Source organism: Amblyomma maculatum, chromosome 3 (genome assembly GCF_055883805.1).
Source record: "Amblyomma maculatum isolate TAMU_Amacu chromosome 3, ASM5588380v1, whole genome shotgun sequence".
In the NCBI taxonomy this organism is placed as follows: Eukaryota; Metazoa; Arthropoda; class Arachnida; order Ixodida; family Ixodidae; genus Amblyomma; species Amblyomma maculatum.
In genome coordinates this window covers 71,305,345-71,332,498 of record NC_139346.1, presented here as the reverse complement: position 1 = coordinate 71,332,498, position 27,154 = coordinate 71,305,345, and the positions used below count along the sequence as shown (strand labels likewise).

The window sequence follows — 27,154 nt, the reverse complement described above, 5'->3', positions numbered from 1 at the left end:
GACGAGACTTGGAGGGGGGTTTCACGGTGGCAGGAAGGTCGGCAGATAAGCCAGCAACATCCGAGGGAAGGTCCTGGGGAGGTGTCTCAATACATACGGGTTTGAGGCGGTCTAGGGAGATTATCCCTTCACGACCATCCAGCAGGTTAGTCGCCGACGTTGTTGTATGGCGAGGGGGGGGGGGGGGGTGTTAAACGGCGCTTTTACAGCGTCTCGCCGTACAAAAACATGCGTCGAGGACGCAAGGTCAGGGTGCATGAAGACCCGACGGCTAGGCGCTCGAGGCGGGACTGGGCGCAGGTTTTGAATGCAGTCCTGAAAGCGTTTAAGATATTGCAATGGCTAAGACGAGGGAGACGAAGGTACGAACATGTCTCCTGGAAGCCGCAGGGGTGCACCGAATTCGAGTTGCCACCGAACATCCAAGGTCACTACGACGAACGGCGCTTAAGCCAAGAAGTGCCACAGAAAGGTGGTCAGCTCAGTGCTCACGATCAAGCGGAGCAGTGAGAGGAGCCTTGAAGTGACGAGAGAGCTGCTCGCCCATGCTTTTGGCACAGGGATGTTAGCTGGTTAGAGCCTAGCAGACGGATGAGGGCAGTGAAGAGCATTAAAACTGGTGGCCGCGATCCGTTATAGCAATGCCGGTTCAGCCGAAGCGGGAAACCTATGCTGAAAAGAATGCTTTGGCAACTCTTTTCCGCAGTTATGTCAGGATTGGGCACTGCTTCGGGCCAACGAGTGAAACAGTAGATTGTCCCCACAAAGCAGAAAGCCAATAGAGGGAGGTAACGGTCCACCCAAGTCCAAATGAACATGGCGAAAGCGACAACCAGGTGGCAGGCTTCTCTAAAGGTGACATTCATGACTTGTGCACCATGCACGTGCTGTTGAGCCGAACGTAGCGCCTCTGCTTTACAGCGTCGCTGTGTGCTACAAGAGTCTCACAGTAGTCTAATCTGCTTTGAATAAAGATGTATAATTTTGTCGCTCGATGAAGCTTTCCCAAAGATATGCCTGAATTGAGAAATGTTCAAATAGCCATTTACCATGCAATTAACGCCAGAGCAGCAAAGTCTAAGTAAGGGTCAAAGCATGCATCTGTAATGACACAGCGTTCAGAATGGCCCCCGTCGAGGACGAATTTAATGCTTCCGCACTCGGCACTGTCGCTGCTGGTCCTATCTATCACGCAGCTCCGGTACATTCATTGCGTCCCACCGTGGTGGATCAGTGGTTGGGACGCTCGACTACTGAACCCAAAAACGTGTGTTCGCGTTTTGCTGGAGGCGAAAAGCAAGACTCCCGTGTGTGTGCGATGTCAGTGCACGCTAAAGAAAGCCAGGGAATTACGCTTCAGACGACTTCCACAGATCCGTTTCTCACAGCCTGAGTTCATTTGAGGCGCTAAAACCTACAGACCAATTTCTACCAAACAAATACACATATATACAAATAGGCTTTTGCAGCCAGCGGCGCTCGGAAGTCAACTAAGCCCTTCAGAATCTGAAGTGCGTAGTAACCAAATAGACCACCACGGCATTTTTTATTTCGGAGATCTATCTTAAGCTGATTAAAATCCTGTACAGATTTGGTTAGGCTGGCACGCCTGGCTTTTACGACTTCAGGTGCTCGAAATGCGGGCATTCTGCATCGCAGGCGTCACGTGGCCTTATTCAAGGAAGCTAAACACAATACCAATGGTCACATGGTTTCTAGGAGAGATTTACACTTTCTTTTTGAGCGGATTCTAGCCATAATTTCTCTGTTCACAGCACATGTTTCTCTTTCTCCTCTTTACCGGTTATGCGCTCTGAATATTTAAGCGCAAAAAATATAAAATAATCGACCGAAAATAAATAAAAGGAAATGTTTTGTTTTCGACCTTATATTTGAGGTTACCGGCATTTGCTCAATGCTTTTTCGCTCAGATTGGGTATCCGCACACACTTAATCTTGTCTACTAAATTCTTAGTGCATTTAGTTAGAAGCGTGGTTCCGCAATGCCGCTTCATCAGTTATTGATGCGATTGGTTTCAATGCGCCCACAAAAGCAAAGCAAAGGACATGGAAGGCGAGAGGTGCGATGTACTTGAAGTGATTCTTATGGTCTCTGAATTGGTGTAGTACACAAACTGTTTGGATGCGGTGGTCAGTTTTGAAAGGAGGCGAAAAGCCTCGCGCCCGTTCACTGTGCGATTCCCATGAAAGCCAAAGAATAGCTGATTGGCCAAAATTTCCAGGGCAGTCCGATGGGGCTTTTTCATTAGCTAAGTTGTTTGGTAATGTCAGACTTCATCACATAAAGCCAACATGCGTAAAAAACGGCGGTATTGCTCTCCTCCACTGCATTCCTGCTTTTGGTGTCCAACCGTAAATAAAACAAGTCCCGCGATGGGAGACGGTTGACAGTTTCGGCCACGATAATGAAGTGGTTATGTCGAAAACCATAACCCGGGTAATGAACGTCACTCTGAGGCTCGTTCCTAGTACTAGTCGACAAGACAATTAGGTCAAAAATAAAAGTTATGAAATCACCGAGCAGTTTTTAACACAGTCATACCTGACAGTTTGCTACGTTCCCTGAGAAAGGTTTCGCACTGATCTTTAGTACATATATTATGGTGAGGCTACCAAAAAAAAAATAAAATAATTTGCCTCTGACCGTGTCACTAGATATACGGGCTGGATCTTTAGTAGTCTCGCACCTTCATCCTGTGTTTCTTTATAAAGGTTCTTATTTCTCAATGCTTAAAAAAGCGGCTCATTGTACATGTCGGCCAGCACAGCTGTAGCTTTGAAACAGCTCTCGATGTGTACGGTCACAGCTGGCCCATGAAATACAGATTGATTGAAAGCGAGTTCACCATTTATGACATTATAGAGATATGAATATACGAAAATAAAGTAAAGCACTGCATTTTCTTGTCTTCCATGCATTTTAGCTCCACCGGACGTCTCTTTATATGCTGAAAGCAAGTCAAGAATTATTGCTAATATTGGCAATTTCAAACAGCTTGGGTGACGGACAATTGTTAAATCGGTCTCACAGCAGTTCCGCGATATTGTGGCGTCAACCCATCGGGTGAACACGGCACTCAACAAAAACAAAACTGTAAACGAAGCAGATCACGCAACCACTATGCTATAAAGGAGGTCGGAGAGGCGCCCACACACTCACTGATCATAATCTCTACTTCACTAAGTCTGAACAATGCCTTAACTTAAGCAACCACTTTACAGCCAGTGGCCTAGACATGGATTCACCTGCGTAAGCTTCAGGACATGATGCTTTACCCACTTGTGAGTATCGGCTTGAATATTGGATGCTGAGCAGCACACGTCTTCTTTGGAAATGGTTTGGAACACGCAATCAACGACGGTTTCTGTCGGAGGAGACGTAAGTACCGGAATAAGTTGATCATATAGATATTTCAGGGAACTCTTGTATTAAAATGATGAGCTGGTATATGATTCTTCCACGTTTACTTCCTCGTTTCTTTTGTATAGTTAAACAAGGAAGCCGGCATCATTGAGAGGAGTGTTAAAGCTGAGCATCAGAAAGCTCCTCAAGACAGGTCCTGGCATGTGGCCGTCATCGCCTGCCTGCTTATCTGCCTTGCCGCTGCTCCTACGCGGTCATCAGGATTTCTTTACGTCGGTATCATGGACCAGTACGGCGCAGGACACCAAGAAGCGTCCTGGCCCATTTGCCTATCAGCCGTGTTGAATAATATGGCAGGTGAGAAGGACAACAGTTCTAAAATATGAGACTACTACAAGAATGTGTGCAAGGCGAATAGCAGTGAATACTTGGTGAATGAACAGAGAGATTCCACTGGGTTAGACTAAGCAGAATTATTTGTTATCATCCAAAACAGAGCAGAATAATATCTGTTGGATGGTGAGTTTATCATGAACACATAAATGATTTCTTTGAATATCGACATACTGAAACTGTCTTGCACCTTCCTTTCAGATCATTATGACAGAGTGAAATGAAGTATGAAATTATTTCTCATCGACAAAAAGTTGTTTGGTCGTTGTGATCTGAAATAGCGAGGGAGAAAGAGCAGAGTTGCTTCAGCAGGTATTTTTATGTCGCTTTGCAAGACCTTCGCATTAATGGAACCTCTATATAGACCGTGCAACTTTTTCCGCCGCAAGCACAGAACAAGGAAGGAGGTAACAGTGTGATGGTAAGAATGGGCACAGGCACTTTGTACCACCATGGGAGAAAAATAACAGGAAGGTAGTTCTGGATACACACACACACACACATATATATATATATATATATATATATATATATATATATATATATATATATATTGTCACGTACACGGTGACTAAGGATACCAATGATAGCAGGGGGTAGCCCAGACACAAGAACACAGCAGCACAGACGCAAACGTGCAAGCGACACTTTGTTGTCCTCTTCAACTTCGTCCTCCTTTCACACCTCAGTCATGCGCCACCTGGCAACGCTAGGTGGCATTACCCCCTGCCTCCGAAAAAAAATGAGAAGGGCCGGTAAAAATGGTGTGAAAAGCAAGAGAGTGGTCACAGCGGGTGGCCATACGCTATCGGTGGTAGTACGGCTTCAGTCGCACAATGTGCACAATGTCCGAGCTGTGCTTTCGACGTTTTGGTTGTGTGGCACCGTCTGGGATAACTTCATAACTAAGGTCACTCACACGGCGCAACACTTTGTACGGCCCGAAGTAGCGGGAAAGGAGTTTCTCTGACAAGCCTGGACGGCGAACTGGTGTCCATACCCAGACTTGATCTCCAGGCTTGTAGTCAACCTGGCGGTGCCGGAGGTTGTAACGGTGCGCGTCAGTGGTCTGCTGCTGCCCAATGTGCACACGGGCGAGCTGGCGGGCTTCCTCAGCGCGGATGGCATATTGCTGGGCATCTGAGGATAGCTGGTCATCATCTGGGCACGGGAGCATGGAATCGAGCATGCTCTGAACTTCGCGTCCGTAAACAAGTCGAAATGGTGTAAAGCGCGTTGTCTCTTGTAAGGCTGTATTATACGCAAATGTAACGTACGGCAGCACCTCGTCCCAGGTCTTGTGCTGCACATCGACGTACATTGCCAACATGTCCGCAATCGTCTTATTCAATCTTTCTGTAAGGCCATTGCTTTGTGGATGGTACGCTGTGGTTTTGCGATGGGTCGTGCAACTCAGCTCAAATATGCGGTCGATCAGCTGTGATGTGAAAGCTGTCCCTCTGTCGGTAATGACGTAGGAAGGGGCGCCATGCCGCAAGACTATGTTGTGCATGAAAAACTCTGCTACTTCGGAAGCTTTGGCATGAGGGATTGCCTTTGTCTCAGCGTATCGAGTCAAGTAGTCAGTAGCGACTACTATCCATTTGTTTCCGGCCTGCGACAAAGGGAAAGGGCCAAGGAGATCCATTCCAATTTGGTCGAACGGAATGCGGGGTACTTTAACGGGCTTGAGAAATCCGGCTGGCTTCTGGGGCGGTGTTTTACGGCGCTGGCATTCGCGACAGCTTCGTACATAGCGTTTCACTGCTGCGGAAAGTCCTGGCCAGTAATACATGTTGCGCACTCGAGCAAGAGTCCGTGAGCAACCCAAATGACCAGACGTTGGTTCATCATGGCAAGCAAGGAGAATATCCTCACGGAGCTCGCATGGCACTACCAGAAGGTAAGTTCTGTCTTGGCTCTGGGAGTTTCTTTTATACAATACGCCTTGCCGTATGCAGAAGGAACCAAGGTGCCGAGATAGGTGTCGAGGCGGAATCGTATCACGCCCTTCCAGATAATCGATGAGTGGAAGGATGTCTGGATCAGCTCTTTGTCGATCCCTGAGCTCAGAAGCGCTGAGGGCTCCTAGAAAACCGCTATCGTCATCGGCTGTAGTATCGCCAGTGTCAACGGGTGCTCGTGACAGCGTGTCGGCGTCTTCGTGTTTGCGGCCGGACTTGTAAACAATGGTTATGTCAAACTCCTGAAGACGTAAACTCCAGCGTGCAAGTCGTCCAGATGGGTCTCGCAGATTTGCCAGCCAGCGCAAACAATGATGGTCGGTGACGACTTTAAATGGCCGGCCGTAAAGATAGGGACGAAACTTCATAGTAGCCCATACGACCGCCAGGCATTCCTTTTCTGAGGTGGAATAGTTCATTTCGGCACGAGAGAGAGTGCGGCTGGCATAGGCTATTACTCGCTCAAACCCGTCTTGATGCTGAACAAGGACCGCGCCAAGACCGATACTACTGGCGTCAGTGTGTACCTCAGTGTCAGCCGCTTCATCGAAGTGCGCCAGAACAGGGGATGTTTGAAGGCGCTCACGAAGCAAAGAGAAGGCCATCTGCTGCTCAGAGTTCCACACAAAGGAGGTGTCCTTCCTTGTAAGGCGCGTCAGAGGTTCTGCGATCTGAGAAAAGTCCGCAATGAAACGCCGATAATATGCGCACAGGCCGAGGAAGCGCTGAACAGCCTTCTTATTAGCTGGAACGGGAAATCGTGCGACGGCAGCAGTCTTATCGGGATCCGGGCGCACCCCATCAGCGCTCACAACATGGCCGAGGAACTTGAGTTCTGTATACCCGAAGTGGCATTTCTGGGGCTTCAGCGTGAGATCAGCAGAACGGAGGGCTTCCAGGACAGCTCGAAGGCGTTCGAGGTGTTGATCAAATGTTTCGGAAAAAACAACTACATCTTCCAAGTACACAAGACAGATCTGCCACTTGAGGCCAGTGAGGACGGTGTCCATCATCCTTTGGAATGTAGCTGGGGCAGAGCACAATCCAAATGGGAGTACTTTGAATTCATATAGGCCATCTGGAGTGACAAATGCGGTTTTTTCTCGGTCTCTTTCGTCTACTTCGATTTGCCAATAGCCGCTTTTTAAATCAATAGATGAAAAATACTTCGCACGTCGCAATCTGTCCAGTGAGTCATCGATGCGCGGCAACGGGTATACATCTTTCTTTGTCACATTATTCAATTTCCGATAGTCGACGCAAAATCGAAGAGTGCCGTCTTTCTTTTTGACAAGGACTACTGGTGAAGACCACGGACTTTGTGAAGGCTGCACAACACCATCATCCAGCATCTCCTGAACTTGCGTCTGGATCACTTCTCGTTCTTTGGCAGACACACGATAAGGCTGCTGTCGTATTGGGCGAGCGTCGTCATAAGTAATGATGCGATGTTGTGTGATGGGCGTTTGACGAACCTTCGAGGAAGAAGCAAAGCAGTGCTTGAAGTCTAGCAGCAGTTGCTCTAAAGCCCGCCGTTTCTCCTTTGACAAGTGACAGTTAATGTCGATGTTGTCAAGAGATGGCTCGTTAGTTTCTACTGCCGTGGATGCAAAACAGACCGGATCATGCGCAACATGGTCAGCAAAAGCGATAGCAGTCCCCGGGAACAAGTGTCGGTACTCATTAGAAAAATTTGTAACAAGGAGTGCAGCCCGGCCATTGTGAAACGACAATAAACTTCGGGGAGCGCAAATGCCATGAGCAAGCAGGAGTGTATGGTTCGCCTCCGCTACAGCATCACCGGTACGGAAATCGTCACAGGTAACTTCCACAAGAGCACTGCTTCGCGGCGGCAGCGAGACGCTCTCAGCGGAAACACGAAGTGCGTTATTGCAAGGACTGCTACTATCTTGTTCGGTAGATTGTCCCATCGAAAACGTGACGAGTCTATTTCGCAGGTCGATAACTGCTCCGTACTCCCGCAGAAAGTCAATGCCGAGGATAAGGTCACGGGAGCAGTCACTTAAAACAACGCAACTAACGACGAACGTACGTCCGTTAATCTGAATGCGAGACGTGCACATCCCCTTTGGAGTAACTATATGACCGCCGGCGGTTCGAAGGTACACACCTGGCCAAGCAGTGAGCACCTTCCTCAAAACAGTCGCCATGCGACCACTCAAAATTGAATAATCGGCACCGGTGTCCACTAAAGCATTGACCGTAGTGCGACCGTCTAAAATAACCGGAATGTCCAGAGAAACGCTTTTTGCTTCCCTAGGTGACGGTACCAGCAGCTCGCGGTCGGATCGAAGCGGCGACGACGGGAGGTCTTCAACGCAGCGACTACCAGCGGCCTCGCCCCCGAAGGTCGCTGTTTTCAGTTTTCCCGACCAGGGCTAGACGAGCGGCCTTGGTCCTCTCGCGAGGAACCGTGAGTGAACGAGGAGGAGCGCCTTGGCGAAGGGGAGCGGGGCTGACGCTGCGAACGAGATGAACGCTGCTCCGCCAGGTACTCCTCAATAACTCGAGGCCGTTGACCAAACCGGGGAGGAGGCGAGTCGATGCGGAAGCCGTGGAGACCGAGGCGTCGATACGGACAATCCCGGTAGAGATGTCCTGGTTCACCGCAGTGGAAGCAAAGCGGACGGCGGTCAGGCGTGCGCCAAATGTCGGCTTTGTGTCGGGGCAGCGGGCGATTGTCGAAGTTCTGCACTGGCTGCACCGAGGGCAGCGGAACTGTAGGTGACGTGAGAATGGGCGGTGGTGAAGGGGGAGCCTGACTCTGCAGAACTTCCGCATATGTGGGACGATTGTCGGTCCCCGACAGCAATGGCGGGCTCGGAACTATAGGCGAAAGAGGGCTCTTGAGTGCCTGCCGCACCTCCTCCCGCACTATAGCAGAAACGGAAGATGGCGATTGCTGCAGAGGGCTCCAGAACTTGCTTAGTTCTTCGCGCACGACGCTGCGAATCAGTTCGCGCAATGCATCGGGATGCCGCTCTGAAGATGCAAATGATTCCGCGGTTATGCGTGTATGAAAAGGTCGGTCATAAGCCACGGCACGTTGGTGTAGCACCTTTTCCATTGTGGTGGCCTCCGCAAGGAATCCGTTTACAGTCGAGGGTGGGTTTCGCACAAGGCCTGCGAACAACTGCTCTTTCAAACCCTGCATCAAGTGCCTGACCTTTTTGTCCTCGGACATGGCGGGATCGGCTCGCCTGAAGAGGCGCGTCATGTCCTCGACGTATGCTTGGACACTCTCATTCGGCCTTTGGATGCGAGAGTGAATGGCACGTTCTGCATGCTCGCGACGATCTGCGCTAGTGTAAGCCTCGAGCAGTTGACGACGGAATTCCCGCCACGAAGTTAAAGCTTGCTCTCGCTTCTCGTACCAGATACGGGCGCCGTCCTCAAGGCTGAAGTAGACGTTCCTTAGTTTGGCAGCATCGTCCCACTGGTTGAATGCAGCGACACGTTCAAACTGAAGGAACCAATCCTCCACATCCTCAAAGAGGTCCCCATGGAAAGTCTTCGGTACCCGAGGGGCCTGCAAGGTGTAGTTACAGGCCGGTGCGAGGCCCGTCACCTGCTGCGCAGGAGCACTAGATGTCATGGCGGCGGGTGCTGGCTGAAACTCCGGAGACAGTCCCTGGAGCCGTCGACTGGAGCGATGCACGGGGGTTTCCAATGGTACAGGGCTGGCGCGACGTATTGTAGATGGAGATTCTTGCATAGGCGATCGTTTTTACCCAGCAGCTCCACCAGAATGTCACGTACACGGTGACTAAGGATACCAATGATAGCAGGGGGTAGCCCAGACACAAGAACACAGCAGCACAGACGCAAACGTGCAAGCGACACTTTGTCGTCCTCTTCAACTTCGTCCTCCTTTCACACCTCAGTCATGCGCCACCTGGCAACGCTAGGTGGCAATATATATATATATATATATATATATATATATATATATATATATATATATATATATATATATATATGAAGGAAAGAAGCCAACAGTCGGCGAGGCCAAGGAAAGCGTTGGGGATTATGTTTTATGTCGTTTTTTTAATTTTATTTTTTACTTGGATAATCGCAGAAATTAGTAATGTAATCTGCTTAGGGGAAAGATAATACACAAAGTATAGAAAAAACAACGTGCTGATGTTGGGGACCGAACCCACGACCTCCAAATATCGCGTCTGGTGCTCTACCAACTGAGCTACATCGGCCGCTGTCCCCCCTGCTACTTTCTTGGGTGTTTATGTTGTCTGTATACGAACTTTGAGAGTGTTCACCAGCGCCACCTTTGTGTATTATCTTTCCCCTAAGCAGATTACATTACTCCTTTCTGTGATTATCCAAGTAAAAAAAAAAATTAAAAAAAAGACATAAAACATAATCCCCAATGCTTTCCTTGGCCTCGCCGACTGTTGGCTTCTTTCCTTCCTGTATTATAACGAGCACCCTCATTTCCCCTTCATTTATCTGCTTGTAGCTTACGGGGGTCTCGGTTCTGGCAGTCTTGAAGCCATAGGTAGCGTAACAGGGTTCTAGCACAGCTTTCGCCCTCGCTCCTGATCACGTTCTACGTGGCGCTGGCGGTAACACAGGACGTTCCACGTCCGCCGCAATGGTTGAGGGTGGCGCTGGTGAACACTCTCAAAGAGTTTATACAGACAACATAAATACCCAAGAAAGTAGCAGGGGGGACAGCGGCCGATGTAACTTAGTTGGTAGAGCACCGGACTCGATATTCGGAGGTCGTGGGTTCGGTCCCCACCATCGGCACGTTGTTTTTTCTTCTACTTTGTGTATTATCTTTCCCCTAAGCAGATTACATTACTCATTTCTGCGATTATCCAAGTAAAAAAAATAAAAAAAGACATAAAACATAATCCCCATATATATATATATATATATATATATATATATATATATATATATATATATATATATATATGTAAACACATTACATTACTAATTTTTGTGATTATTCAAGTAAACATTAAAAAAAAGACATCAATACTATTCCTAACGCTTTCCTTGGCCTCGCCGACTGTTGGCTTCTTTCCTTCATATATATATATTTTTATTTATTTTATTTACAGAAGACTGCTGGCTTTATTGCAAAGCCTTAAGCAGGAGTGGGTGTAAAATACACTTTGACAAAAAGAAAACCTCCCTGAGGTACACGCAACTCAGCACACAATACCGAAAAAAATGAACGACGAAAAGAAACAACATTATACAATATTAGACGACGCCTGGCGTCAAAATGAGCACCGGGGAAAAAAAATGAAAATGTTGAATGCTGCAAAATTGTTACGAATTCCTAAGCGACTCCGTAAATGACTCCACAGTAGAAGCCTCTGCAATATTCGCTTTGAGGAGATTCCATTCCCGCACAGTACGGGGGAAGAAAGAATTGTTGTATGTTTCAGTGCGGCATGAGTATTCCTTCACTTTTAAAGAATGGTAGGATCGTGTCGAACGACCCGGGACAAGCTCAATGTACTTGCTGCTGTTAATTCCTAATTTGTTGTGAACAATCATGAACATATATTTAAGCCTCTCGCGGTATCTCCTGAGCTGCAACGAATCCAAATTTGCTTTCTCAAGTAGCATGGTAGGGGACGTCTGCCAGGTTTATGAATTATAAATAAATCGCACTAGCTTTCTTTGAATATTTTCGAGTGTATTAATGTTTTATTTAGTATAAGGGTCCCACACAACAGAGGCATATTCTAAAACAGGTCGGATAAAAGTTTTGTAAGCTAGTAACCTAATTTCCTGCGTAGAGTACCGGAGAGATCTTCTTAAAAAGCCAAGTTTTTCAAAGCTTTATTTTTAATATTAGAAATGTGTTTGTTCCACCGTAGGTCAGAGCTAATCGTTAATCCCAAGTACTTGTAGCTGTCCACGGTAGACAGGGGATGGTTATTAATTGTATAGGCAAAACTTAATGGCCGCTTCTTCCGCGTAATAGACATTGAAACTGTTTTTTTAGTATTAATACTCATCTGCCACGTTGAGCACCAATCATGAATTTTAGCCAAGGCGTCATTAAGAAGAAGCTGGTCAGCAGGAGTTCGTATTTCATGATATAATACACAATCGTCGGCAAACAGCTTGATTTTGACAGGAATTTCTTTAACAATGTCATTTATAAAAATTAAAAAGAACAATGGTCCAAGTACTGAGCCTTGTGGGATACCGGAGCTTACCAAAGCTGGGCTCGAACATGCATTGCCGATTGATATGTACTGATATCGAGACGATAGATATGTTTGTATCCCCGTCAACAGTACATAATTTTTAAAGATAGTGTTTAGTTTTAGCAAGAACTTTCTGTGTGAGACCCGGTCAAATGCTTTTTCGAAATCTAAAAAAATGACATCAATTTGGCACTGGTTATCAATGGCTGCGGCAACATCCTGCATCGTCTCTAGAAGTTGGGTCACTGTAGAGAAGCCTTTGCGAAAACCGTGTTGCCGGTCGTCAATTACGTGATTGGTTTCCAGGAAGGCTAATATATGCCCAAAAAGTTTATGTTCAAGTATTTTTGAAGAAGTACACAGTAAAGATATTGGCCTATATGAGCTAAGTAGAGATGAATTTTCAGTTTTGGGAATAGGAATAATTTTTCCGTGCTTCCAGTCCTCCGGGAGCTCGGCGTTTAACAGAGACTTCTTAAATATGAGCGTTAAGTACTTGGAACACCATTCGGAATATCTCACAAGAAATGTATTTGGTATGTCATCAATTCCCGGCGTCTTTTTTGCGTCACAACTGAGAAGCAGACAGAAAACACCTTCTTCAGTTACAGAAACATCAGTAATAGGCGGACAAGTTGAGTTAAAATGAGGCTTTCTACCATCATCGTGCGTAAACACAGTACAAAAGAAACGGTTGAAAGACGAAGCAATCTGTGTCGCATCAGTAATCAGTTCGCCGTCAACGACAACGCTATACACAGGTTTCTTTTCCTTTGATAACTGCCGCCAGAACTTTGCAGGGGACGAAACAAAAAAGTTTTTCATAGATACGCTAAAGTGATACTCTTTTGCTTTTTTGATACTGTGTTTTAAGTTCAAGCGCATATCAGACAGTTTAGCAGCATCAACTGCCGACTGGCTTCGTCGAAGTTTTTTGCGAACTTTCTTAATCTTTCGTCCCACGCGTACAAGTTCCCTCGTCATCCAAGGGCTGCTGGCGCGTAGCGTAATTACCCGAGTAGGCACAAAACGCGAAATGCAATTCAGAGCAAGGTTCTTAAAAAAAAACCAGAGATTTTCTACTGAGCAGTCGCAGGATTCGTAAAGAACCACAAAATCTGAGAATGAAATATCAAGTAAGTCTAAAACTGCAACATCATCAGCACGCAAGAAGTTTGGCACAACACGCACCTCTTTCTTTTTATTTTTTGGAAGAAGCAATGGAATGTTTAAAGATACCATAACATGGTCAGATATGCCTTCGAAATATTGAAGTTGAGGACCGCGACGAAAGACACTGTTACTAACGAAGAAAAGATCAAGAATGGATTTCTTATCCTTTTGTATACGCGTTGCTTGCTTTACTAATTGAGTTAAATCGTGATCAAGTACGATGTCTGCAAGAAGTTCGGCTGATGTGCAGAGCGGCTCTGGAAACTGTTTGTCCCAGTTGACGAGCGGCATGTTAAAGTCTCCAGCCAATAGTACATTACTTGATTGTGTTTTCGTAGTACATAAGAACTCATTTAGTTTCTCAAAGAAAACAATGTCACCTCGTGGTGGGCGGTAAAACGCGCCAATAACAAGACTAAGTTCATTTAGAATTAGTTTACAAATGACGCATTCAATTCCTTGCACGTCAGGTAGCCTGATTACTTGGAAAGATTCTTGAAAAAGAATTGCAACACCACCGCGAGAAGTCCTGTCTTTGCGCATAATTCTGTATCCTGGTGGTGTAATTCCTTCATCAGTGATATCAGAGTGCAGCCAGGTTTCGGTGATTATAATGATATGCGGTTTATGCGCCACTACTATACTTTCCAAATCCTCAGACTTATTTTGTTCACAATGCTCCGGGCGTTAAACTGAATACATTTTAGCCATTTAATTTGACTGTTCTCGATTCATTGGTCACTTTGTTTCCGATTCCGGCTGCCATGCTCTAGGACTCTTTCTTTGCTAGTGTCATCCCAAACAGATCGTCACCAATTTTTATCTTGTTGTAGATTAGCTTAACCTTCTGACCGGCTTTTCGAATTTCTGCGGTGATTTCCCAGAGATTCTTCCGTATCTGCCGCGTGGTATACGAAAAGTCTTCTGAAATAGAGTAATCGGTGTCTTTTAGTTTCGAGCAGTTTTTCAGTATGTTAACTTTCTCACGATGATCCGTCAGCTTGATAATAACAGGTCGATGCTTGTTAGGTTGCTTGCGACCGATTCTATGAATTCTCTCGGCTGAAACAACTTTCGTGTCAATTTTGTCACAGACCACGCCTTTCAACACACTCTGTGACAGTTCTTCTTAAGTTTCATTCAATTTTTCAGGAATTCCGAACACGATTACATTATTTCGTCTGCCCCGGTCTTCTAGGTCGACAAGCTTCCTTTCTAAGCCTTTAACTCGTGATTCTAGCTCCCGGCTTAAATCTCTGAATTCATTTATAGCTGATGTGAATTCTTCCACTTTGTGCAATTTGGCCTCAATTTCGCCCAGTCTCCGCTGAATATCTTTCTGGCCTTCAAGGAGCTGGGTCAGTAGCTGTTCAGTGGGTGGCCCAGGGTTGGACTCAATGTCGCCACACACCATAAGTAGAGACAATACGAAGTCACGACCAATAAAATAAACTTCAAGCACTCTATGTGGGCATGTCAGCAGGATAAGGCACATATTATTGGATTTGATTGTAGAAACATTTCTACTAACCTGCATGAAAAACAAGAATGGATTTGGCATGGTGTCGACTGGATGCCAGCTGACATGCCCACAGAAGAAGGATGATGGCAAGAGGGCTTTTATATCGTGGTTCGTCGATGACGTCGATGAGGTAGCACGTGGCGATCCCCAGCAGTCCCTCAGATTCGGAAATTCTTTTTCTTTTGCGCAGTCTCCATGCTGGCGCAGGCGTTCAGCGAGGATGAATTCCGTGTTCACAGCGCCGGCTTCCGCAGTCGAGACGATTAGGGCAAACTGCATGAAAACAGGAATGGATTTGACATGGTGTCGACAGGATACCAGCTGACATGCCCACTGAAGAAGGATGATGGCAGGAGGGCTTTTATATCGTGGTTCGTCGATGACGTCGATGAGGTAGCACGTGGCGATCCCCAGCAGTCACTCAGATTCGGAAATTCTTCTTTTGCGCAGTATCCGTGCTGGCGTAGGCGTTCAGCGAGGATGAATTCCGTGTTCACAGCGCCGGCTTCCGCAGTCGAGACGATTAGGGCAAACTGCACTATATATATATATATATATATATATATATATATATATATATATATATATATTGTCACGTAGCCGTTTAGGCCCGTAACCAGAAGGTTGGTTTTAATAGGGGGGGTTGACCTAGAAGGCACAGAAGAGTAGGTCCAGAGAGAGCACTGAGCGACAGCAGCCGACTTCAGCTTCTTCTCGAACGCCACGAGACCACTTCTTCCAGTCCGCGCACGAGACTCGATGAGCTGCCGCCTAGCGGCTGCTGTTGCACACGCTACATTACCCCCCTCTCTAAAAAAAATAAATGCGAGTTTGATGAATTCAAAAGCAGAAAGAAAAAAAATTAAGCAAGAAACATGCGGTAGGCGGTGCACTAATTTTCTCGCGAAAAGTACGGTTTCATGCGCACGACATGAGCAACCTCGGATTTCTGCTGACGACGAGTAGAAGAAAAGCCGTCCGGAAGCACTTCGTAAGTCACGTCGCTCAGCTGACGGAGCACTTTGTATGGGCCAAAGTACTGTTTCAGAAGTTTTTCGGATAGTCCCCGACGTCGAATCGGAGTCCAGAGCCACACTCTGTCGCCCGGTTCGAAAGTCACTACACGATGGCGGTGATCGTACCGCTGGGCGTCTCGACCTTGCTGGTTCCGGATGCGTGCCCTCGCCAGCTGTCGCGCTTGTTCTGCGCGTTGAGTGAACTCCTCGGCGCCAACTTCGAGGTCACGGCCGTCGTGGGGCAACATGGCTTCGAGCATTGTCGAAACTTCACGGCCATACAATAAGGAGAAAGGCGTCATTTGCGTTGTTTCCTGCTGCGCCGTGTTGTACGCGAACGTGACGTACGGGAGGACGTCATCCCAAGACCGATGTTCAACATCCACGTACATGGACATCATGTCGGCGAGAGTTTTGTTCAGACGTTCTGTCAAGCCATTAGTTTGTGGATGGTAGGCTGTTGACCTGCGATGGGTAGTGCCGCTTAGCTGCATGACAGATTCCAGTAGCTTGGCAGTGAAAGCAGTGCCTCGGTTCGTTATTATAACTCTCGGGGCGCCGTGCCTGAGGACTATGCGTTCGATGAAAAATTTCGCTGCTTCGATTGCCGTACCACGCTGGAGGGCCTTCGTTTCAGCGTAACGCGTAAGGTAATCTGTAGCGACAATTATCCACCTGTTGCCGGAATCAGAAATTGGAAAAGGACCCAACAAATCCATGCCAACTTGTTCGAATGGGTATCTTGGCACTTGAACAGGATGTAGTAAACCGGCCGGTTTCACAGGCGGTGTTTTTCGTCGCTGGCAATCATGGCATGTTCTCACGTAATGGCGTACTGCGGCCGCAAGGTTTGGCCAATAATAACTCTTCTTAATTCGGGCCAGAGTTCGAGCATACCCCAGGTGACCCGCGGTGGGCTCGTCATGACATGCCTGTAAGATTTCTTCGCGAAGAGACTCTGGTACGACGAGGAGATAATCTCTTCCCGTCGGAGCGAAGTTGATTTTGTATAAAACATTGTTTTGCATGCAAAACGACGAATGCGTTCTGGCGAAGAGACGGGGAATTTCTGTAGTGCGCTCTTCTAGAAAATCAATAAGTGGTGCGAGACCCGGATCATTACGTTGCTGCTGCGAAACAGTGAGCGCGTCGACGGCTGCGATAAGGGGAAAGTCTGGTTCTTCGTCTTCCCGCGCAGCCTCGACAGGTGAACGGGACAAGCAGTCAGCGTCGTTGTGCTGACGTCCAGACTTATACACGATGGTCATGTCGAACTCCTGTAGCCGTAAGCTCCATCGTGCAAGGCGTCCGGAGGGGTCTCGCAAGTTTGTTAACCAGCACAGAGAGTGGTGGTCACTCACAACCCGAAAGTGCCGGCCATAAAGATAGGGTCGAAATTTCATCACCGCCCATACAACGGCCAGACATTCTTTTTCGGTGGTTGAATAGTTTGATTCGGCACGGGACAAAGTCCGGCTTGCGTATGCGATAACTCGCTCGGCACCGTCTTGCCACTGGACGAGTACAGCGCCTAGACCCACGTTGCTGGCATCTGTGTGGACCAGAGTCTCGGCATTCGCATCGAAATGGGCAAGTACAGGTGTTGTCTGCAAGCGGTGCCGTAACTCGTCGAATGCCTTTTGCTGTTCGTCCGTCCAGGTGAAGGTGACATCATCCCGGGTGAGACGTGTCAACGGAGCGGCAATGCGTGAAAAGTTTTCAATAAATCTGCGGTAATAGGCGCAGAGGCCCAAGAAACGGCGAACTGTCTTCTTGTTACATGGAGTAGGGAATTTGGTGACGGCAGCTGTTTTAGCGGGATCGGGACGAACTCCTCGATGGCTGACGACGTGGCCCAAGAACATGAGCTCTTCATAGCCAAAGTGACACTTTTGTGGTTTTAACGTGAGGCCGGCAGATCTGATAGCCCGTAGCACAGCGGAGAGACGTTGGAGGTGTTCCTCGAACGTTGGTGAAAACACAACAACGTCGTCCAGGTAGACTAGACACATCTGCCATTTAAGACCAGATAGAACTGCGTCCATCATTCGCTGAAATGTCGCTGGAGCGGAGCACAATCCGAAAGGTAGGACTTTGAATTCATAAAGTCCATCGGGCGTGACAAACGCTGTCTTCTCGCGATCACGTTCATCGACTTCGATCTGCCAGTAACCGCTCTTGAGATCAAGCGATGAAAAGTAGCGCACGTGGCGCAACCGGTCTAATGAGTCATCAATACGTGGCAGCGGGTAGACGTCTTTTTTTGTGACCTGATTGAGCTTACGGTAGTCCACACAGAACCTTAAACTTCCGTCTTTCTTCTTAACGAGGACAACAGGCGAAGCCCAGGGACTCCTCGATGGCTGGATGACACCGTCATTTAACATCTCGTCGACCTGTTGAGCAATGACTTCGCGTTCCCGCGGTGACACTCGGTAGGGGTTCTGCCTGACTGGTCGGGTGCGGTCGTCGGTTATTATGCGGTGCTTGGTCAAGGGCGTCTGTTTAACCGCGGAGGCGGATGAGAAGCAGTCTTGAAACTGAAAGAGTAGCCCAACGAGTCTGTCCTTCTCTGCCGGTGATAGAGCGGGATTCACATCAGGGTCGAAGTTGGGCGTTTGGCTGGCAGACGTGTTGGTCTCAAGAACAAAGCAGCCGTGGGCTGCTTCTGCGACACCTTCAAAGTAAGCTACCGTGGTGCCTTTAGCGATGCGTTGCCGTTCGTTCCCGAAGTTTGTAATCAGTACGTGAGCTAGACCATTAGTCAGATGAACTATACCGCGTGCAACACAGACTCCATGACGTAACAGAAGCTCTATGTTCTGTTCGGCAACACCGGCAGCACAGGACTGATCGTCGCACCTGACTGCGACGAGAGCAGACGAACGCGGCGGCATGAATACATCCGCGTCAACGATGCGTAAAGGTGCGTGGCGTCTTTCTGAGTCAGCGGTCATCGTTTCAGGCGTCGAAAACGTTACAGTACGGCGAGGAACATTAATAATCGCCCCATGCTCACGTAAAAAGTCCATGCCGAGTATGAGATCCTTGCAGCAGTGTGGCAGGATAACAAAAACGGCTACAAAGGCTGAATCGGCGATGGTTACTCGGGCAGTGCATCGTCCGATCGGCGTCATAAGGTGACCGCCAGCAGTACGAATTTGCGGCCCCAGCCATTCAGTTTTCACCTTAGAGAGCCGATCTGCGAAATTTTTGCTTATTATTGAGAAGTCTGCTCCGGTGTCTACCAAAGCTGTTACTGGGTGTCCGTCGACGAGAACGGAAAGGTCGGCGCTAACAACTTGATCGGCTTGAGGTCGATTGGGAGTTTCGGATTCATGTGGCGGCGGCGGCATCCTAGTCACAGCATCGGACTGAGTCGTCACGGGGGGGTCTTCGGGATATCGGTTCCGTTCGTCAGCAACCTGCCCCCCTGAGGTCGCCGCCTTCAGTTTCCCCGGTGTGGGCTTGGCGACCGGCGCCTCGGCGCATCATTAAAATCACGGCGGCTAGGTGACGAGTAGCGCGCGGGAGAAGACTGTGTACGGTTGCCTGAAGGGGTTGCACGGGTTGCGAGGTACTCCTCGATTTCTGGAGGGCGTTCGCCGACCCGGGGACGCGGGGAATCCCGAGAAAAACCCCGAAGACCGAGCTCACGGTATGGACAACGACGGTACAAGTGGCCGGGTTCTCCACAGTGGTAGCACAGCGGCCATTGGCGAGGAGTGCGCCAGACGTCTGCCTTCCGAACCGGTGGCTGCATGACGGGGCTCTGCTGGGGCGGTGGCTGGTAGGAAGGCTGGTAGTATAGTGGCTGAGGAGCGGACGGCTGTATGACGAGGCTCTGCTGGTATGGCGGCTGGAAGGACGGTTGGTAGAACGGTGGCTGCAAAGTGGGTGGCGGCTGTGCTTCGAATCGAAGCTGTTGCGCAGGAGGCACTGCAGGCCGACGAAGAGCCGCTGCGTAGTTCATAGAACGTGGCTCCGACGGTGACTCAGGCGGGGACAATGTCTGACGTATTTCTTCCCGCACTACTTCGGTGACAGCCACGGCAGTCGGGTTAGGCGATCCAAGGTTGAACTTGAGGAGCTCCTCGCGAACTACCTCGCGGATCAGCTCACGCAGAGAGTGATCGTCAGTGGATCCGTTCAATGTGGCCACACTGCTGAAGGGCTGACCACAGGCAGACTCCGTGCGCCGGTATCTTTGCTGCAGGGCTCGCTCAATGAGGGTAGCTTCATTGATGAAGTCCGCGACGGTTTGAGGTGGACTCCGAACCAGACCAGCGAAGAGGGGTTCTTTTACGCCCTGCATCAGGTGGCGCAACTTCGCTGATTCCGTCATGTCGGGATCAGCCCGTCGGCAAAGACGCGTCACGTCCTCAGCGAACATGGCCACGCTCTCGTTTGGTAGTTGGACACGAGCTTCTAGGAGGCGGCGTGCGCGATCACGGCGGTCATGGCTGGAAAAAGTGTCCCGCAGCTGCTGGCGAAAGGAATCCCAGCTTTGAAGACTGGCTTCCCTATTCTCATACCATGTTTTGGCGCAGTCCTCAAGGGCGAAGTACACATTGTGCAGCTTCTGAGCAGGGCTCCACTGATTGAACTGCGCCACTCGCTCGAACTGGTCGATCCAGTCGTCGACATCTTCCCCAGTAGCGCCATGGAAACTGGGGGGCGTACGAGGCTGCTGAAGCAGCAACTGGTGCTGACTTGCCTGTGCCATTACAGAAGTCTCGAACTGCTGATCAGCTGGCGTCGGTTCAGGTAGAGGGGCAAATTCCGGCGCCAGACCTCGGAGGCGACGGCTGCAGCGATGAACGGGTGTCGACACGAGCGGAAGCCGGTTGGGACTCGATGAGCGGCTGCGAGAGGCCCGAGACATGTAATTCAAGGCCTCACCTCCACCAGTGTCACGTAGCCGTTTAGGCCCGTAACCAGAAGGTTGGTTTTAATAGGGGGGGTTGACCTAGAAGGCACAGAAGAGTAGGTCCAGAGAGAGCACTGAGCGACAGCAGCCGACTTCAGCTTCTTCTCGAACGCCACGAGACCACTTCTTCCAGTCCGCGCACGAGACTCGATGAGCTGCCGCCTAGCGGCTGCTGTTGCACACGCTACAATATATATATATATATATATATATATATATATATATATATATATATATATATATATATATATATAGGGGAAATGAGGGTGCTCGTTATAATACATGAAGGAAAGAAGCCAACAGTCGGCGAGGCCAAGGAAAGCATTGGGGATGGAACTTTTGTCTTTTTTTTTAATGTTTGCCTAGATAATCACAGAAATTGTAATGTAATCTGTTTAGGGGAAAGATAATTAAACACACAGTAGAAGAAAAAACAACGTTCCGATGGTGGGAACCGAACCCCCGACCTCCGAATATCGCGTCGAGTGCTCTTCCAACTGAGCTACATCGGCCGCTGTCCCCCCTGCTACTTGCTTGGGTATTTATGTTGTCTGTATACGAACCTTGAGAGTGTTCACCAGCGCCACCCTCAGCCATAGCGGCGGACGTAGAACGTCTTTTGTTACCGCCAGCGTCACGTAGAACGTGATCAAGAGCGAGGGCGAAAGCTGTGCTAGAACCCTCTTACGCTACCTTTGGCTTCAAGACGGCCAGAACCGAGACCCCCGTAAGCTAAAAGCAGATCAATTAAGGGGAAAAGAGTGTGCTCGTTTAATACATGAAGGAAAGAAGCCAACAGTCGGCGAGGCCAAGGAAAGCGTTGGGGATGGTACTTTGTCGCTTTTTTTTAATGTTTACTTGGATAATCACAAACTTTAGTAATGTAATCTGTTAGGGGAAATATAATTAAACACAGAGTAGAAGAAAAAACAACGTGCCGATGGAGGGAACCGAACCCACGACCTCCGAATATCGCTTCCGGTGCTCTTCCAAGTGAGCTACATCGGCCGCTGTCCCCCCTGCTACTTGCTTGGGTATTTATGTTGTCTGTATACGAACCTTGAGAGTGTTCACCAGCGCCACCCTCAGCCATAGCGGCGGACGTAGAACGTCCTTTGTTTCCGCCAGCGTCACGTAGAACGTGATCAAGAGCTAGGTCGAAAGCTGTGCTAGAACCCTCTTACGCTACCTATGGCTTCAAGACTGCCAGAACCGAGACCCCCGTAAGCTACAAGCAGATCAATTAAGGGGAAATGAGGGTGCTCGTTATAATACATGACGGAAAGAAGCCAACAGTCGGCGAGGCCAAGGAAAGCATTGGGGATGGAACTTTTATGTCTTTTTTTAATGTTTGCTTAGATAATCACAGAAATTAGTAATGTAACCTGTTTAGGGGAAAGATAATTAAACACAAAGTAGAAGAAAAAACGTGCCGATGGTGGGAACCGTACCCACGACCTCCGAATATCGCGTCCGGTGCTCTTCCAACTCAGCTACATCGGCCGCTGTCCCCCCTGCTACTTGCTTGAGTATTTATGTTTTCTGTATACGAAACCTTGAGAGTGTTCACCAGCGCCACCCTCAGCCATAGCGGCGGACGTAGAACGTCCTTTGTTACCACCAGCGTCACGTAGAACCTGATCAAGAGCGAGGGCGAAAGCTGTGCTAGAACCCTCTTACGCTACCTTTGGCTTCAAGACTGCCAGAACCGAGACCCCCGTAAGCTACAAGCAGATCAATTAAAGGGAAATGAGGGTGCTCTTTTTAATACATGAAGGAAAGAAGCCAACAGTCGGCGAGGCCAAGGAAAGCATTGGGTATGGAACTTTTATGTCTTTTTTTAATGTTTGCTTAGATAATCACAGAAATTAGTAATGTAATCTGTTTAGGGGAAGGATAATTAAACACAAAGAAGAAGAAAAAACAACGTGCCGATGGTGGGAACCGAACCCACGACCTCCGAATATCGCGTCCGGTGCTCTTCCAACTGAGCTACATCGGCCGCTGTCCCCCCTGCTACTTGCTTGGGTATTTATGTTGTCTATATACGAACCTTGAGAGTGTTCACCAGCGCCACACTCAGCCATAGCGGCGGACGTAGGACGTCCTTTGTTACCGCCAGCGTCACGTAGAACGTGATCAAAAGCGAGGGCGAAAGCTGTGCTAGAACCCTCTTACGCTACCTATGGCTTCAAGACTGCCAGAACCGAGACCCCCGTAAGCTACAAGCAGATCAATTAAGGGGAAATGAGGGTGCTCGTTATAATACATGAAGGAAAGAAGCCAACAGTCGGCGAGGCCAAGGAAAGCATTGGGGATGGAACTTTTATGTCTTTTTTTTAATGTTTGCTTAGATAATCACAGAAATTAGTAATGTAATCTGTTTAGGGGAAAGATAAATAAACACAAGGTAGAAGAAAAAACAACGTGCCGATGGTGGGAACCGAACCCACGACCTCCGAATATCGCGTCCTGTGCTCTTCCAGCTGAGCTACATCGGCCGCTGTCCCGACTGCTACTTGCTTGAGTATTTATGTTGTCTGTAAACGAACATTGAGAGTGTTCACCAGCGCCACCCTCAGCCATAGCGGCGGACGTAGAACGTCCTTTGTTACTGCCAGCGGCACATAGAACGTGATCAAGAGCGAGGGCGAAAGCTTTGCTAGAACCCTCTTACGCTACCTATGGCTTCAAGACTGCCAGAACCGAGACCCCCGTAAGCTACAAGCAGATCAATTAAGGGGAAATGAGGGTGCTCGTTATAATCTATGAAGGAAAGAAGCCAACAGTCGGCGAGGCCAAGGAAAGCATTGGGGATGGAACTTTTATGTCTTTTTTTTTAATGTTTGCTTAGATAATCACAGAAATTAGTAATGTAATCTGTTTAGGGGAAAGATAAATAAACAAAAGGTAGAAGAAAAAACAACGTGCCGATGGTGGGAACCGAACCCACGACCTCCGAATATCGCGTCCGGTGCTCTTCCAACTCAGCTACATCGGCCGCTGTACCCCCTGCTGCTTGCTTGAGTATTTATGTTGTCTGTATACGAACCTTGAGAGTGTTCACCAGCGCCACCCTCAGCCATAGCGGCGGACGTAGAACGTCCTTTGTTACGGCCAGCGTCACGTAAAACGTGATCAAGAGCGAGGGCGAAAGCTGTGCTAGAACCCTCTTACGCTACCTATGGCTTCAAGACTGCCAGAACCGAGACCCCCGTAAGCTACAAGCAGATCAATTAGGGGGAATGAGGGGACTCGTTATAATACATAAGGAAATAAGCCAACAGTCGGCGAGGCCAAGGAAAGCATTGGGGATGGAACTTTTGTCTTTTTTTAATGTTTGCTTAGATGATCACAGAAATTAGTAACGTAATCTGTTTAGGGGAAGGATAATTAAACACAAAGTAGAAGAAAAAACAACGTGCCGATGGTAGGAACCGAACCCACGACCTCCGAATATCGAGTCCTGTGCTCTTCCAACTGAGCTATATCGGCCGCTGTCCCCCCTGCTACTTGCTTGGGTATTTATGTTGTCTGTATACGAACCTTGAGAGTGTTCACCAGCGCCACACTCAGCCATAGCGGCAAACGTAGAACGTCCTTTGTTACCGCCAGCGTCACGTAGAACGTGATCAAGAGCAAGGGCGAAAGCTGTGCTAGAACCCTCTTACGCTACCTATGGCTTCAAGACTGCCAGAACCGAGACCCCCGTAAGCTACAAGCGGATCAATTAAGGGGAAATGAGGGTGCTTGTTATAATACATGAAGGAAAGAAGCCAACAGTCGGCGAGGCCAAGGAAAGCGTTGAGGATGGTACTTTGTCTCTTTTTTTTTAAATGTTTACTTGGATAATCTCAGAAATTAATAATGTAATCTTTTTAGGGGAAAGATAATTAAACACAAAATAGAAGAAAAAACAACGTGCCGATGGTGGGAACCGAACCCACGTCCTCCGAATATCGCGTCCCGTGCTCTTGCAACTGAGCTACATCGGCCGCTGTCCCCCCTGCTACTTGCTTGGGAATTTATGTTGTCTATACTAACCTTGAGAGTGTTCACCAGCGCCACCCTCAGCCATAGCGGTGGACGTGGAACGTCCTTTTTGTTACCGCCAGCGTCACGTCGAACGTGATCAAGAGCGAGGGTGAAAGCTGTGCTAGAACCCTCTTACGCTACCTATGGCTTCAAGACTGCGAGAACCGAGACCCCCGTAAGCTACAAGCAGATCAATTAAGGGGAAATGAGGGTGCTCGTTATAATATATGAAGGAAAGAAGCCAACAGTCGGCGAGGCCAAGGGAAGCGTTGGGGGATGGTACTTTGTCTCCTTTTTTAAATGTTTACTTGGATAATCTCAAAAATTATTATTGTAATCCCTTTAGGGGAAAGATAATTAAACACAAAGTAGAAGAAAAAACAACGTGCCGATGGTGGGAAACGAACCCACGACCTCCGAATATCGGGCCCGGTGCTCTTCCAACTGAGCTACATCGGCCGCTGTCCCCCCCCCTGCTACTTGCTTGGGAATTTATGTTGTCTATACCAACCTTGAGAGTGTTCCCACCATCGGCACGTTGTTTTATTTATGTTGTCTATACCAACCTTGAGAGTGTTCCCACCATCGGCACGTTGTTTTTTCTTCTTCTTTGTGTTTAATTATCTTTCCACTAAAGAGATTACATTATTAATTGCTGAGATTATCCAAGTAAACATTTAAAAAAAAAGAGACAAAGTACCATGCCCAACGGTTTCCTTGGTCTCGCCGACTGTTGGCTTCTTTCCTTGATGTATTATAACGAGCACCCTCATTTCCCCTTAATTTATCTGCTTGTAGCTTACGGGGGTTTCGGTTCTGGCAGTCTTGAAGCCATAGGTAGCATAAGAGGGTTCTAGCACAGCTTTCGCCCTCGCTCTTGATCACGTTCTACGTGACTCTGGCGGTAACAAAAAGGACGTTCCACGTCCGCCGCTATGGCTGAGGGTGGCGCTGGTGAACACTCTCAAGGTTGGTATAGACAACATAAATTCCCAAGCGAGTAGCAGGGGGGACAGCGGCCGATGCAGCTCAGTTGGAAGAGCTCCGGACGCGATATTCGGAGGTCGTGGGTTCGGTTCCCACCATCGGCGCGTTGTTGTTTCTTCTACTTTGTGTTTAATTATCTTTCCCCTAAAGAAATTACATTAATAATTTCTGAGATTATCCAAGTAAACATTTAAAAAAAAAAGAGACAAAGTACCAACTCCAACGCTTTCCTTGGCCTCGCCGACTGTTGGCTTCTTTCCTTCATGTATTATAACGAGCACCCTCATTCCCCCTTAATTGATCTGCTTGTAGCTTACGGGGGTCTCGGTTCTGGCAGTCTTTAAGCCATAGGTAGCGTAAGAGGGTTCTAGCACAGCTTTCGCCCTCGCTCTTGATCACGTTGTACGTGACGCTGGCGGTAACAAAAAGGACGTTCCACGTCCGCCGCTATGGCTGAGGGTGGCGCTGGTGAACACTCTCAAGGTTGGTATAGACAACATAAATTCCCAAGCAAGTAGCAGGGGGGACAGCGGCCGATGTAGCTCAGTTGGAAGAGCACCGGACGCGATATTCGGAGGTCGTGGGTTCGGTTGCAACCATCGGCACGTTGTTTTTATTTCTACTTTGTGTTTAATTATCTCTCCCCTAAAGAGATTACATTAATAATTTCTGAGATTATCCAAGTAAACATTTAAAAAAAAGAGACAAAGTACCATCCCCAACGCTTTCCTTGGCCTCGCCGACTGTTGGCTTCTTTCCTTCATGTATTATAACGAGCACCCTCATTTCCCCTTAATTTATCTGCTTGTAGCTTACAGGGGTCTTGGTTCTGGCAGTCTTTCTTTCTTTCCTTCTTTCTTTCTTTCTTTCTTTCTTTCTTTCTTTCTTTCTTTCTTTCTTTCTTTCTTTCTTTATTGATTCCTTAGACACTGTCTAAGAGGGGGCCGAGGCTAAAGGCGACAACGCACCTGACAAGCGCCTCGGCCCCCTTACACAATGTACACAAACAAAAATATTAAAACAAATTTCGGTCAAGCAGTCTATGTGGGTACTAAACGGGACTCGTCACTGCGAGATTGACATGCAGTCACAAACACTTTGATATGCAAAACAACGATAAGTACAAAATGACAATAAATTAATGATGTATCGCGAACATGATGTCTATAACAATAGGCCAGTGGACAACAAACCGGTTTCCAATCAGCAATCAGCAAATCATCACACATAACCATGACATGCATCGTGTAACCAATACGCTACAGTACAGTTTCACAGAAGTACACTAAAATTGTAAGAAATGACAAGGACATGGCGAGAGATCATAGAACGCATGAACACATTTTGCAATAATTTACGCCAATCAGAACTGAATATTACTGTTCGCAAGAAAATTCCTACAGTACTTTTTAAAATTTTTGAGACCCATATTAAAGTTTACCTGCATATCGTTGCTGTTCAATGCATTAGTTATTTGAAAATCCAGTGCTTGCCTTCCGTAATTGGTTCTAACTTGCGGCATTTTTCGTTT

At 48.0% G+C, this 27,154-nt stretch overlaps 1 protein-coding gene across 1 annotated transcript in view; it reads left to right on the top strand.

Annotated features, from left to right (window-relative positions):
• Nucleotides 1–27,154, top strand: part of LOC146194960 (monocarboxylate transporter 9-like) — a 101,764-nt gene that overhangs the window by 35,899 nt on the left and 38,711 nt on the right. Inside the window, exon 2 of the mRNA XM_084596684.1 lies at nt 3,511–3,742. Coding sequence (XP_084452810.1) covers nt 3,511–3,742 — 232 coding nt within the window. The remainder of the gene's footprint in view (nt 1–3,510; nt 3,743–27,154) is intronic.